At 41.6% G+C, this 12,790-nt stretch overlaps 1 protein-coding gene across 2 annotated transcripts in view; it reads right to left on the bottom strand.

The window, feature by feature from the left end:
• Positions 1 to 8,296: 8,296 nt before the first annotated feature.
• stk10 (serine/threonine kinase 10) overlaps positions 8,297 to 12,790 on the bottom strand; it is a 112,589-nt gene continuing 108,095 nt past the window's right edge. For both annotated transcript variants that reach the window (XM_068043407.1, XM_068043408.1), the window contains 2 exons: positions 12,203 to 12,316; positions 8,297 to 8,940 (listed from right to left, as the gene is read on the bottom strand). In XM_068043407.1, coding sequence (XP_067899508.1) covers positions 8,803 to 8,940; positions 12,203 to 12,316 — 252 coding nt within the window. In that variant the 3' untranslated portion in view covers positions 8,297 to 8,802. The remainder of the gene's footprint in view (positions 8,941 to 12,202; positions 12,317 to 12,790) is intronic.

Raw genomic sequence — 12,790 nt, 5'->3', positions numbered from 1 at the left:
AGCTAAAATCACCCCATTTCGTCATCTAATTATTTCTTAAATTACTCCAGGGTTTTCTTTTGGCTCCACTGCTCTCTCTGGAAGTCCATTCCATACATTGATCACTTGGTTAAGAATTTCCTGACATCAATTTATTTTTTGTAACTGAGAACCAGTGCCCATTGTTCTGTCCTCACTGTTTAAAGTAATATTCTGGATTTTACAATTTTAACTCTCTTCAATATTAGAAGCCTCGAAGATTATCTTGTCAGAGCAGCAGTGGGGTCAATTAGGGCCAAATTGGAGATGTAGTGGTGGAGGTAGAAGGCTTGGCTGAGGTACTAATGATTATTTTGCCATCAGTGTTTACCAAGGGTGAGGAATTTGCCAAAGCTACAATAAAAGAGGAGGTTTGTCTGGATACTGGATGAGAAAAAGAACAGATGATACGAGAAAGGCTGGCAGAACTTAATGGATAAGTCACCTGATTCAGATGGGATGCATCCAAGGTTGCTGAGGGAAATCACAGGATTGTTACAGCACAGAAGGAGGCCATTCGGCCTCTCATGTCTGTGCTGGCTCTCCGAAGGAGCAATTTACCTAGTGCCACGCCCCACCTTCTCCTCTTAGTCCTGCACATTCTTCCTTATCAGATAACAATCCAATTCGCTCTTGAATGCTTCATTTTAACCTGCCTTCATCACACTCTCAGGCAGTGCATTCCAGATCCTAACCACTCACTGTGTGAAAAAGATTTTCCTCATTTCGTCATTGCTTCTTTTGCCTTAAATCTTGTTCTCGATCCTTCCCCCGATGGGAACAGTTTTTCCCTGGCTAATCTGTCCAGACCCTTCATGATTTTGAATACCTCTATCAAATCTCCTCTGAACCATCTCTTCTCCAAGGAAAAAAGCCTCAACTTCTCCAATTTATCTACCTAACTGAAGTTCCCCACCCCTGGAGACATTCTCTTTTCTGCACTCTCTCTAATGCCTTAACATCTTTCCCAAAGTATGGCACCCAGAACTGAACGCAATACTCCAGCTCAGGCCGAACTAGTGTTCAATACAAGTTTAACATAACTTCCTTGCTTTTGTGCTCTATGCCCCTATTAACGAAGGCTAGGATGCCGAATGCTCTCAACTGTCCTGCCACCTTCAATGATTTATGCACATATATATCCAGGTCCCTCTGCTCTTGCACCCTTTATTTTACATTATCTATCCTTATTCTTCGTACCAAAATGAATCATTGCACACCTTTCTGCATTAAATTTCAGCTGCCATTTGTCCACCAACTTGTCTATGTCCTCTAGAAGTTCTACACTATCCTCCTTACAGTTCACAATGCTTCCAAGTTTCGTATCATCTGATAATTTTAATTGTGCCCTGTACACCAAGGTCTGGGTCATTAATATACATCATGAAGAGCAAGGGTCCCAACAGTGACCCCTGGGGAACTCCAATACAAACCCTTCTCGAATCCAAAAAACATCCATTAACCACAACTGCCTGCTTCCTGTCACTCAACCAATTTCACATCCACGTTGCTATTGTCCCTTTTATTCCATGAGCTATAACTTTGCTCAAGTTGTACGGCACTTTATCAAATGCCTTGAGGATATCCAAGTACACCGCATCAACATTACCCTCATCACCTGCTCTGTTACCTCATCAAAAAACTCTAGCAAGTTAGTTAAACATGATTTGCCTTTAACATATCTGTGCTGAATTTCCTTAATTATCCCACATTTGCCCAAGTGATTATTAATCTTGTCCCAAATTATCATTTCTAGAAGCTGCCCCACCTCTGAGGTTAAACTGGTGGGGGAGAAATTAGAGGTGCTGGCCAAAATCTTCCTTAGATACAGGGGTGAAGCCAGACAACTAGAAAATTGCAAATGTTATACCCTTGTTCAAAAAAAGAGAAACCTGGAAAATACAGGCCAGTCAATACATCAGTGGTGGGGAAGTTTTTCGAAAATAATGAAAGAGAAAATTAACAGCCATTTGGACAAGCATGGACTAATCGAGTGCCAGAACAGATTTATTAAGGGCAAATCGTGTTTGACCAACATGATGAGTTTTTTGATGAGGTAGCATGGATGGTGAATGAGAGAAGTGCAGTTGATGTTGTATAAATGGATTTTTAAAAGGCGTTTGATAAAGTAGAATATATTAGACTGGTTAGCAAAATTGAAGCCCATGAGATAAAGGGAACATACAAAATTGGCTAAGGGATAGAAAACAAGAGATGCTGGCTTTTCAGACTGGAGGGCGGTATATGGTGGAGTTCCCCAAGGTTCCGTACTAAAAACACTGCTGTTTTTGATTTGTACTTGGGGGTGCAGGGCACCATTTCAAAATTTACAGCTGAGACAAAACTTGGAAGTGTAGTAATCAGTGAGGAACATAGTAATAATCTTCAAGATGGGATACAGGCTGGGAGAAGAGGTGGACCCATGGCAGATGAAATTCAATGCAGAAAAGTATATTTTGGTAGGAAGAATGAGACGACACTACAAGCTAAATGGTACAATTTTAAAGGGGGTGCAAGGACAGAGAGACCTGGTGATGTTCGTGCGTAACTGTCGAAGGTGGCAGAGGAGGTTAATAAAGTACATGGGATTCCAGGCTTTATAAAGAGAGGCATATCGTAATAAAAGCCAGGAAGTTGTTATATGAAAGACTAGATTGGCCACAGCTGGAACAGTGTGTCCAATTCTAGGTATCACACTTCAGGAAGGATGTGAAATTTATTAGAATGGTTTCAGGAATGAGGGATGTTATGTGGCTAACAACTTATATTTATATAGCACCTTCAATGTCATAAAATATCCCAAGGCGCTTCAGAGGAACATTATAAAACAATATGACACCGAGCCAGATAAAGAGATACGAGGTCAGATGACCAAAAACATTGGTCAAAGAGGTCGGTTTTAAGGACTATATTAAAAAGAGGAAAGCAAGGTAGAGAGGCAAAAGGAAGAAAATGAGGTAGAAAGGCAGGGAGGGTGTATGAAGGGTATCCCAGAGCTTAGGCCTTAATCAACTGAAGGTGTGGTCACCAATGGTGGAGAAATTAAAATCAGAGATGCACAAGAGGCCCAAATTAGAGCAACGCAGATATCTTGGGAGGTTTTGAGGCTGGAGGAGATTACAGAGATAGGGACGGGCAAGGCCATGGAAGGATTTGCAAACAAGGATGACAATTTTAAACTCAAGACATTGCTTGACCTGGAGCCAATTTAGGTCGGCAACCACAGGGGTGATAGAGGAACAGGACTTGGTGCGAGTTAAGACATGGGCTGCAGAGCTTTGGATGATGTCAAGTTTACGGACGTTGTAATGTGAGACCAGGAATGCATTGTTCATTGGAAGAGTCAAGTCTAGCAGTAATGAAGACATGAATGAGGGTTTCAGCAGCTGATGAACTGAGGCAGGGGTGAAGCCAGGCGATGCTACAGAAGTGGAAATAGGCGGTCTTAGTGATGGCGTGAATATGAAATCAGAAAATTATCTTGGGGTCAAATGTGACAAAATGGATTAATTTTTTTGAAACAGCCATAGAGACCTAGAGAGTCAGAGTTATACAGCACAGAAATAGGCCCTTCGGCCCATTGTGTCTGTGCCAGCCATCAAGCGCCTAACTATTCTAATCCCACTTTCCAGCCCTTGGCCCGTAGCCTGGTACACGATGGCATTTCAAGTGTTCATCTCAATACTACTTAAATGTTGAGGGCTCCTGCCTCTACCACCCCTTCAGGCAGTGTGTTCCAGATTCCAACTACCCTCTGAGTGAAACATTTTTTCCTCAAATGCCCTCTAAACCTCCTGCCCTTTACCTTAAAACTATGCCCCCTGGTTATTGACACCTCGGCTAAGGGAAAAAGTTTCTTCCTATCTATCCTATCAATGCCCTCAATTTTGCATACCTCAATCAGGTCCCCGCTCAGACTTCTCTGCTCTCAGAAAAACAATCCTAGCCTACCCAGTCTTTCTTCTTGGCTGAAATGCAACAACCCAGGCAACAAGCTTGTGAATCTCCTCTGCACCCTCTCCAGTGCAATCACATCCTTCCTATAGTGTGGCGACCAGAACTGTGGCCTAACTAGCGTTTTATACAGCTCCATCATAACCTCCCTGCTCTTCCATTCTATGCCGCGGCTAATAAAGGGAAGTATCCCATATGCCTTCCTAACCACTGTATCTACTTATGCTGCTGCCTTCAGCGATCCATGGACAAGTACACCAAGGTCCCTCTAACCCCCTGTACTTCCTATGGTCCGACCATCCATTGTACATTCCCTTGCCTTGATAGTCCTTCCAAAATGAATCACCTCACACTTCTTAGGATTAAATTCCTTTTGCCACTGCTCTGCCCATCTTACCAGCCCATCTATAATCACCCTGCAATCCAAGGCTTTCCTCCCCACTATTTATGACACCACCAATTTTCATGTCATCTGCAAACTTACTGATCATGCCTCCTAGATTCACATCTAAATCATTAATGTACACTACAAACAGCGAGGGTCCCAGCACTGATCCCTGCAGTACACCACTGGTCACAGATTTCCAATCGCAAAAACAACCCTTGACCATCACCCTCTGCCTCCTGCAATTAAGCCAATTTTGGACCCAATTTGTCAAATTGCCCTGGATCCCATGGGCTCTTACCTTCTTGACCAATCTCCCATGCAGGACCTTATCAAAAGCCTTATTGAAGTCCATGTAGACTACATCAACTGCTTTATCCTCATCTACACAACTAGTCACCTCCTTGAAAAATTCAATCAAATTTGTTAGACATAATCTCCCCTGACAAAGCCTTGCTGACTATCCCTGACTAATCCCTGCCAAGTGGAGAAGAATCCTGCCCCTCAGAATTTTTTCCAATAGCTTCCCAACCACTGATGTTAGACTCACCGACCTGTAATTACTTGGTTTATCGCTGCTACCCTTCTTGAATAACGGTACCACATTCGCTGTCCTCCAGTCCTCTGGCACCTCTCCTGTGGCCAGAGAGGATTTGAAAATTTGTGCCAGCACAGATTCAATGATTCAAATAGCCTCTTTCTGTGCTGTACCATTCTATGACTACCTGTTAAACACCTTTCCAGGTGGAAAAACCCAAGCTTCTCCAATTCTTAGGCTTTGTCACGAGGGACAGAATTCCTGCACTTAGAAAATTTGAGCACGGGACCATTTCTGGTCCGAATCCTGCTCATTACAACAGTGACTCGCCAGTGAAACCTTATGGGAGGCAGCCAATTAGCAGGCCATCTCCACGTTTGCTGCCTAATTAGGGATGGTGGGCAGGTTCTGGAGGCTGGAGTTTGACACATCACAGACAATTGTTAGGGCAGCCTGCAGCCTTCAAGTATCTCATAAGTGAGAGTGCTGCTGAGGCTCAAGCAGGAGTCGCAGGAACTCATTCTTTACCGGGTAGCAGCTGCCACTGCATCAGTCCCAGCACTGTAGGAGACATCAATCTCCAAGAGATCCTGGCACAATAGTAAGCCTCTGACCTGGGAAGACAGCACCTTTGCCATTTTTTGTAGGTGCATATTTAAAATCCTTCCAACCAATGGCATCTCCAACCTCCAGCTGTGCACCTACCTCCTTCGAGTTGCTGGGGTGCTGACATAGTTCTGGGGATGGGGGGCAGGAGCCATGAGACACTCGGAAGATTATATTGCTTTGGTAAAATCTGTACTAATTGGCTCAAATACCTTAATTGGAGTTCTGCCACTGCTGGGCAGGTTGCCATCACTGCTGCTAACACGCCTCTAGGAATAGCATGGGGAGGTGAGGACATGTTGCGGAACTGGCCTCATGCTTTTTTTTCTTTATTTTCTCATCCTGCCCAGTCTCCAAAGTCACCTCCACGGGCTGGGAAAATTCTGCTTCAGGGGGCAGCCTCATAGCTCTTCTCTGCATTGTCTCAAGCATTTTAATTTTTCCTTTTTTTCTATTAATTCATGGGATGTGGGCATCGCTGGCCAGGCCAGCATTTATTGCCCATCCCCAATTGCCCTTGAGAAAGTGGTGATGAGCTACCTTCTTGAACCACTGCAGTCCATGTAGGGTAGGTACACCCACAGTGCTGTTACGGAGTTCCAGGATTTTGACCCAGCGACAGTGAAGGAATGGCGATATAGTTCCAAGTCAGGATGGTGTGTGACTTGGACGGGAACTTGCATGTGCTGGTGTTCCCATGCATTTGCTGCCCTCGTCCTTCTAGTTGGTAGAGGTCGTGGGTTTGGAAGGTGCTAAGGAGCCTTGGTGCGTTGCTGCAGTGCATCTTGTAGATGGTACACACTGCTGCCACGGTGCATCGATGGTGGAGGGAGTGAATGTTTGTAGATGGGTGCCAAACAAGCAGGCTGCTTTGTCCTGGATGGTGTCGAGCTTCTTGAGTGTTGTTGGAGCTGCACCCATCCAGGCAAGTGGAGAGTATTCCATCACACTCCTGACTTGTGCCTTGTAGATGGTGGACAGGCTTTGGGGGAGTCAGGAGGCGAGTTACTCGCCACAGGATTCCTAGCCTCTGACCTGCTCTTGTAGCCATGGTATTTATATGGCTACTCCAGTTCAGTTTCTGGTCAATGGTAGCCCCTAGGATGTTGATAGTGGGGGATTCAGCGATGACAATGCCATTGAATGTCAAGGGGAGATGGTTAGATTATCTCTTGTTGGAGATGGTCATTGCCTGGCACTTAAGTAGCAAGTAACATTTGCGCCACACATCAGCCCAAGCCTGGATATTGTCCACGTCTTGCTGCATTTCTACACGGACTGCTTCAGTATCTGATGAGTCACGAATGGTGCTGAACATTGTGCAATCAGCGAACATCCCCACTTCTGACCTTATGATTGAAGGTCATTGATGAAGCAGCTGAAGATGGTTGGGCCTGGGACACTACCCTGAGGAACTCCTGCAGTGATGTCCTGGAGCTCAGATGATTGACCTCCAACAACCACAACCATCTTCCTTTGCGAAGGTATGACTTCAACCAGCGGAGGGTTTTCCCCCCGATTCCCATTGACTCCAATTTTTCTAGGGCTCTTTGATGCCATACTCGGTCAAATGCTACCTTGATGTCAAGGGCAGTCACTCTCACCTCACCTCGAGTTCAGCTCTTTTGTCCATGTTTGAAGCAAGGCTGTAATGAAGTCAGGAGCTGAGTGGCCCTGGCGGAACCCAAACTGAGCATCACTCAGCAGGTTATTGCTAAGCAAGTGCTGCTTGATGGCACTGTTGATGACAGCTTCCATCACTTTACTGATGATTGAGTGTAGGCTGATGGGGCAGTAATTGGCCAGGTCAGACTTGTCTTGCTTTTTGTGTACAGAACATACCAGTGCAATTTTGCACAATGCCGGGTAGATGCCAGTGTTGTAGCGGTCCTGGAACAGCTTGACTAGGGGCACGGCGAGCTCTGGAGCACAGGTTTTCAGTACTATTGCCGGAATATTGTCAGGGCCCATTGCCTTTGCCCTTCAGTCGTTTCTTGATATCACGCGGAGTGAATCAAATTGGCTGAAGTCTGGCATCTGTGATGCTGGGGACTTCAGGAGCTGGCAGAGATGGATCATTAACTCGGCACTTCTGGTTGAAGATTGTTGCAAATGCTTCAGCCTCATCTTTTGCACTGATGTACTGGGCTCCCCCATCATTGAGGATGGGGATATTTGTGGACCCACCTCCTCCAGTTAGTTGTTTAATTATCCACCACCATTCACTGCTGGATGCGACAGTACTGCAGAGCTTGGATCTGATCCGTTGGTTATGGGATCGCTTAGCTCTGTCTATTGCATGCTGCTTAGTGTCTTGGCAACCAGATGCAGTGCTCAATGTGTGACCTGACCACAGCATAATTTAGCACAACTTTCCTCCTACTAGTATGCTTCAGTTTTGGATATGTTGTTCAATATTCTACTGGTTTTGTTGATTATTCCTTTGCATTGGTTGGATAGCAAGTCTATTTGGAGTCCTCTGTCATTCTGAACTCCGATCATAAACATTTGAGCTGTCCTTAGGCTATTCAAATGTAAAGGATGCATAAAAGGCCTAGGTGAGATAGCTCCACTTGTAATTGTTAAAACTCATCCTCCGAGGCAACCTCTGAAAATAACAATAAAGGCAAGGAATGAAACTAACGGCCTTCAGCTGCCAATAAGATATTCCAGTTGAGCTTGGGACTAATAGTGAAAGACTGAAGGGAAGTCTTCATTGCATCAGATTGTTGATATGGGTAGGAAGAGCCTTTGAACAATAGTATAATAAAAGTTTAAAAAAAAGCAACCAACGATGCAGATTATAATTTTTATTGGCAGTTTTTTTTTTTTAAACACAGTGGTACATTTGAACAGGATTTTTTTTGCTTGAACCCAGTTCTTCATTAACTCACTAGGTATTAAGAATATTTAGTAAAAATTTGATATATGAACTAAATAACATTAAAAAAAAAACTTGCTTTATAATCTTGAATTATCTTACTTGGTTAGCTGGTCATGTACAAACAAGGAAGCTCTGAAAAACAAGCAAAGAATTTAGAAGTAGGCACAGAAAACCATCCCTCAACTAAATACTTTTGGAACATCTACATGTGCAGATTTTTTTTTCATAGCAAGGTCCTTAGATGAACACAGTATCAAACAGTTCATATTCTTTGAGATATCAGTAGTAAATACAGCATTTCTCTCTCGTCTATCAGAAAACATTAATACAATTTAAGTTTAGAAAATATAAATTAAAGATTTGTTCATATCTCTGTAATCCTGAGTTCCTGGAGAAGTAATGGAGTCCTGATCTTCTTTAGGATGATTCTGAAGTAAAAGGGAAAAATTTGGCAACCTTGTTTGGAGAACTTGGACTCTGACACTCTGCTTCTTCACTAATTTTAAAGAAGATCTCCTGATCTTTTTTTTTCTGGGTCAGTTCTTCTTCCAAAGCCTGCAGCAAACACATCGCTATTAAAACTGACAAAAACATTCAAACACCAAAATCAAAAGAAACTCTTGATGAATCAGGTTCTACTAATCTTTTCATGAGTAACCTTTTACAATATCACTAGCGTCTGATGATGTCAAAAAGGTGAACTAAAATCCGTGAAATCAGACTGAATTTCAGGAGTAGCACAAAATTATTTTGACCCACTGGTCGTAGTTGCAAATTCTTAACTTCAAATCAACTTGTTGGCATCTGAAAATGCGATGTTTTGATACATTTCAACTCTAATAAATGTAGCTAAATAAATGCAGATATTATAAAATCATAGTTATTTGTATAATCTAATCACCTATCACTTACTATATACAAAATCAAGTACTTCATAGCATACAGACTGGTGTTGGGAACTTGTTTTTAGTGGAAGTTCAGTCCACTTATGCATGTAAAGGGGGTTTCTGATGATATACCAGTGGTGGAATGGGAGGACTCTCAAGGAAATTCCTGGGGCTGGAAATACATTTCCTAACATTTCCATTCCTGATCAATGTTCAAATCATACTAGGAATGTATTTACTTTTAAGCATGAAAGCACTCACCATTAAACATTATTCGAAGCATAGTATTTTGAATGGACAGAGTAAATTAATATCCACAATATCTTGAAGAAAAAACATTAAATTCAGGGAAAGATAGCAAAGTAAAAAGCCAAATGAGATTGCAGTTTCAAAAAAAGTTGTAACTTTTACTCAAGATTTCAGAATGCTGATGACCCAAGTTGATGTTTGTATTTCAAAAATAATTAAATATTTGTGCCATGTCATTGTTCTTCAATGCAATGCTAGTTAGGAGAGACCTGAATTTTTAACTCCTGAAAAGGTTCTGAACTTGTAAGATCAGTGCACTTCAGAAAGAATCCTGAAGGCTGTTTAAGTATTTATTTCCTTCAAGCCAAATCAAGAGTTTGACCTGTTAAACATGGACATGAAACAAATTACATTCATGCCTTTGTTCTTGTGTACATCTGGTAATATTGCTCTGTCTACAAAACAGCCTCTAAATTGTAAGTTGCTCACTGGAAATGACAAACATTCACGTGTCCCCGCTTCGGATAGTGAAGAGTAAGTACTATACTGTGTGTGTTTGTGTCTTTGACGATAATCTTTGATCTGCAGTCTGTAAATGATTAATTGGACAGATTTCACTAGATTATCACAGTAAGGTTCACAAAAGAAAAGACTTCACATTTCACTATCTATTCCAGTAGGCCCACATCCACAAGGCTAACTACTCCATTGAGGCTTCATTTTTGTATTGACAGAAAAAAAAACTGAATTGCCCAAAAAGTCGCTGAATACATTTCTCTGGCTGGACAAGGGATTGTCAATTAATCCCAGATACACCCCATGGAATATCCCTTATTATGAGAATTGGGTCACTTGAATTCAGGTTTTCAGGCATTCAATGTCATCACACAATCAAAAAAATGGCATTTGGTTGGCCTGACAGCCTCTTAATAGCTGCTGGACACAAATCCATTTATAACTGATTCTAAGTACCTATGTTTACTTGAATTGACTATTTTCAAAATAAAACAAACAGGTGAACAATGTGATCAAAATATTAGATTAAGGATAATGTTTCACTTCAGCATTCTATAGCTGATTTGGTTTCAAGAACACTTGGTTCAATTAAAGTGCAGTTTCCAGATGGATTGTGGCATTTATTTAACACTACAGTATGAGTTTAAAATGGGTAAAGAAAAAATGGACAATATTCCATTTTTGTCACATGGGGTATTAGTAAACAATCTATACTCAGCTTCACTCAGTAGTGGCACTCATGTCAGAAGCAGATGATCATGGATTCAAGTTCTAATGCAGCACTTCAACAAATAACCTAGGCTGACACTTCAGAGTAGTACTGCATTGTTGAAGGTACTAGCTTTTGTATCAAATTTTAAACCAAGGCCCATCGGCCTTTTCAGGGGAGCAGAAAAAAAAAATCACAAGGTACATTGTGAAGAGGAGCGGGGGAGTTCTCCTATTGTCCTGGACGACATTCATCTCTTAATTAACTCAAAACAAATCAGAGTGACTGATCATTTATTGCACTGCTGTTTGTGGAATCTGTTTGTGCACAAATTGGTTTCTTTGTTTGCCTACATTACAGTAACTATATTTCAATAAGTAGTTCATTGGCTGTGAAGTGATTTGAGACATCTGGAGGATATAAAAGATGCTACATAAATGCAAGCTTTTTTCCCTTTATTCTAGTGTAATGACACCTTAGATGCTGCCAAAACACCTTTGTAATGTTGGAATATGTATCATCTTCATTAACAGTTCTAAACTCTACTTTTACACCATCTGCAGGGAGGAGTGTGAGGGATGATCTGCTGTATGCTTTTAAATTGCACCATTACAGATTTGTAAAATATTTTCCTTATTTTTAGCCAATAAAAGCTGTAGAACCCAAAGCCCTTAAGCAATCCAGTTGTTTCCTAGCATGTTTTGTTGACACGATCATTATTTTCTGAGTCTGCTACTATTGTTCTCCTCAGATTGCTTGTCTACCAGAGCCTAGGGTGTCAGCAACCTGCTCTCTGGACTCTATTGCTGTATCAGGCACTTAATGGTGCATGAAAGTAGACCAGTAGCTACTCTTCCTCAAATCCTCCCTCCCTGGCCTCTGATTAGTAATCTCTCTCAGTATTGTGGCTGGACTCAAAACAAAAGGTTAGCCTCTCATTTTAAGTCCATGTCCCATTCCCAACCAGAGTGATGAATAGACTAACTTCTCTTGGGGGCCCCTTGCACTCCCAATATAGGTGCCTAATGATCTAGGTAGGTCCAATGAGACCTTCAACTGGAAGGAAAAGGGTGATCCTTTTTGGAATTAATTTGGGTTCAGCTGCAAAGACTCCCACAGTTAAACAGACGGAATATTGACTAAGACTTCTGGCACCACCCACAAAACTAACTTTACTCCCCGACTCCACCTCAATCCAACCTCCACAGGAATGTCCATATATGGAAGAGAACTTACTGAAGAAATAATCAGAAGTCAGACACAAGACCCTTTTTTTTCCCTAAAACAATGCAATGCTTAATGAATATGGACTTGTTTTATAAGGATAACAGGTACAGATGAATAGGAGCAGTTTGAAACTTCCCCTTTTTAAGAAACAATATAGCAATGAAAAGGGCTTTAGCACGATAAAACATTAAATTCTTTATTTTATCTCTGACTGTTCACAACAACTTACTATTTTTCTTGGCCTCAGTTTCTCTTGCCATTCCTTGAGTTGCTGGTTATGGTTTTCATCAAGTGCTTTTAACTTTTCAGTCTCGTGTTCAATGAGAAGATGGCACTTTTCATTCTAAAGAATTAGGGATAAATTACTGTAGCCAATCATGTGCTACATATGTTGCCGAAGCAACACTAAATATCAAAATTTACTGTTACGTGATCTCATTTACAGTTATTGACAATTTACAACAAGTAGTCAAAGTAAACCCATAATGTAGACAACATTTACACACTTGACATTCCACATTTTAGCATACAAATACAATAATGAAAAATAGTATTCCTTTTAACTCAAGGAGCAACCACACATTAGCTTCATAATGTTGGCTATACTTGCTTGTAATTACTTTAGAGGTGTACTATGAGAATACTTGGGGAATTGCTGACAAGTTTAATTAATATTTATACAAACTGGATCACTGTTCATAATAGCTCAACAGAATATTATTGTTTATTGCGAGGGGAATTGAATACAAAAGTAGGGAGGTTATGCTTCAGCTACACAGGGCATTGGTGAGACCACATCTGGAGTACTGTGGACAGT

The sequence above is a fragment of the Heterodontus francisci genome, chromosome 12, assembly GCF_036365525.1.
Source record: "Heterodontus francisci isolate sHetFra1 chromosome 12, sHetFra1.hap1, whole genome shotgun sequence".
In the NCBI taxonomy this organism is placed as follows: domain Eukaryota; kingdom Metazoa; phylum Chordata; class Chondrichthyes; order Heterodontiformes; family Heterodontidae; genus Heterodontus; species Heterodontus francisci.
Note: the sequence above shows the minus strand (reverse complement) of the source record. Positions and strands in the feature narration are given on the sequence as shown.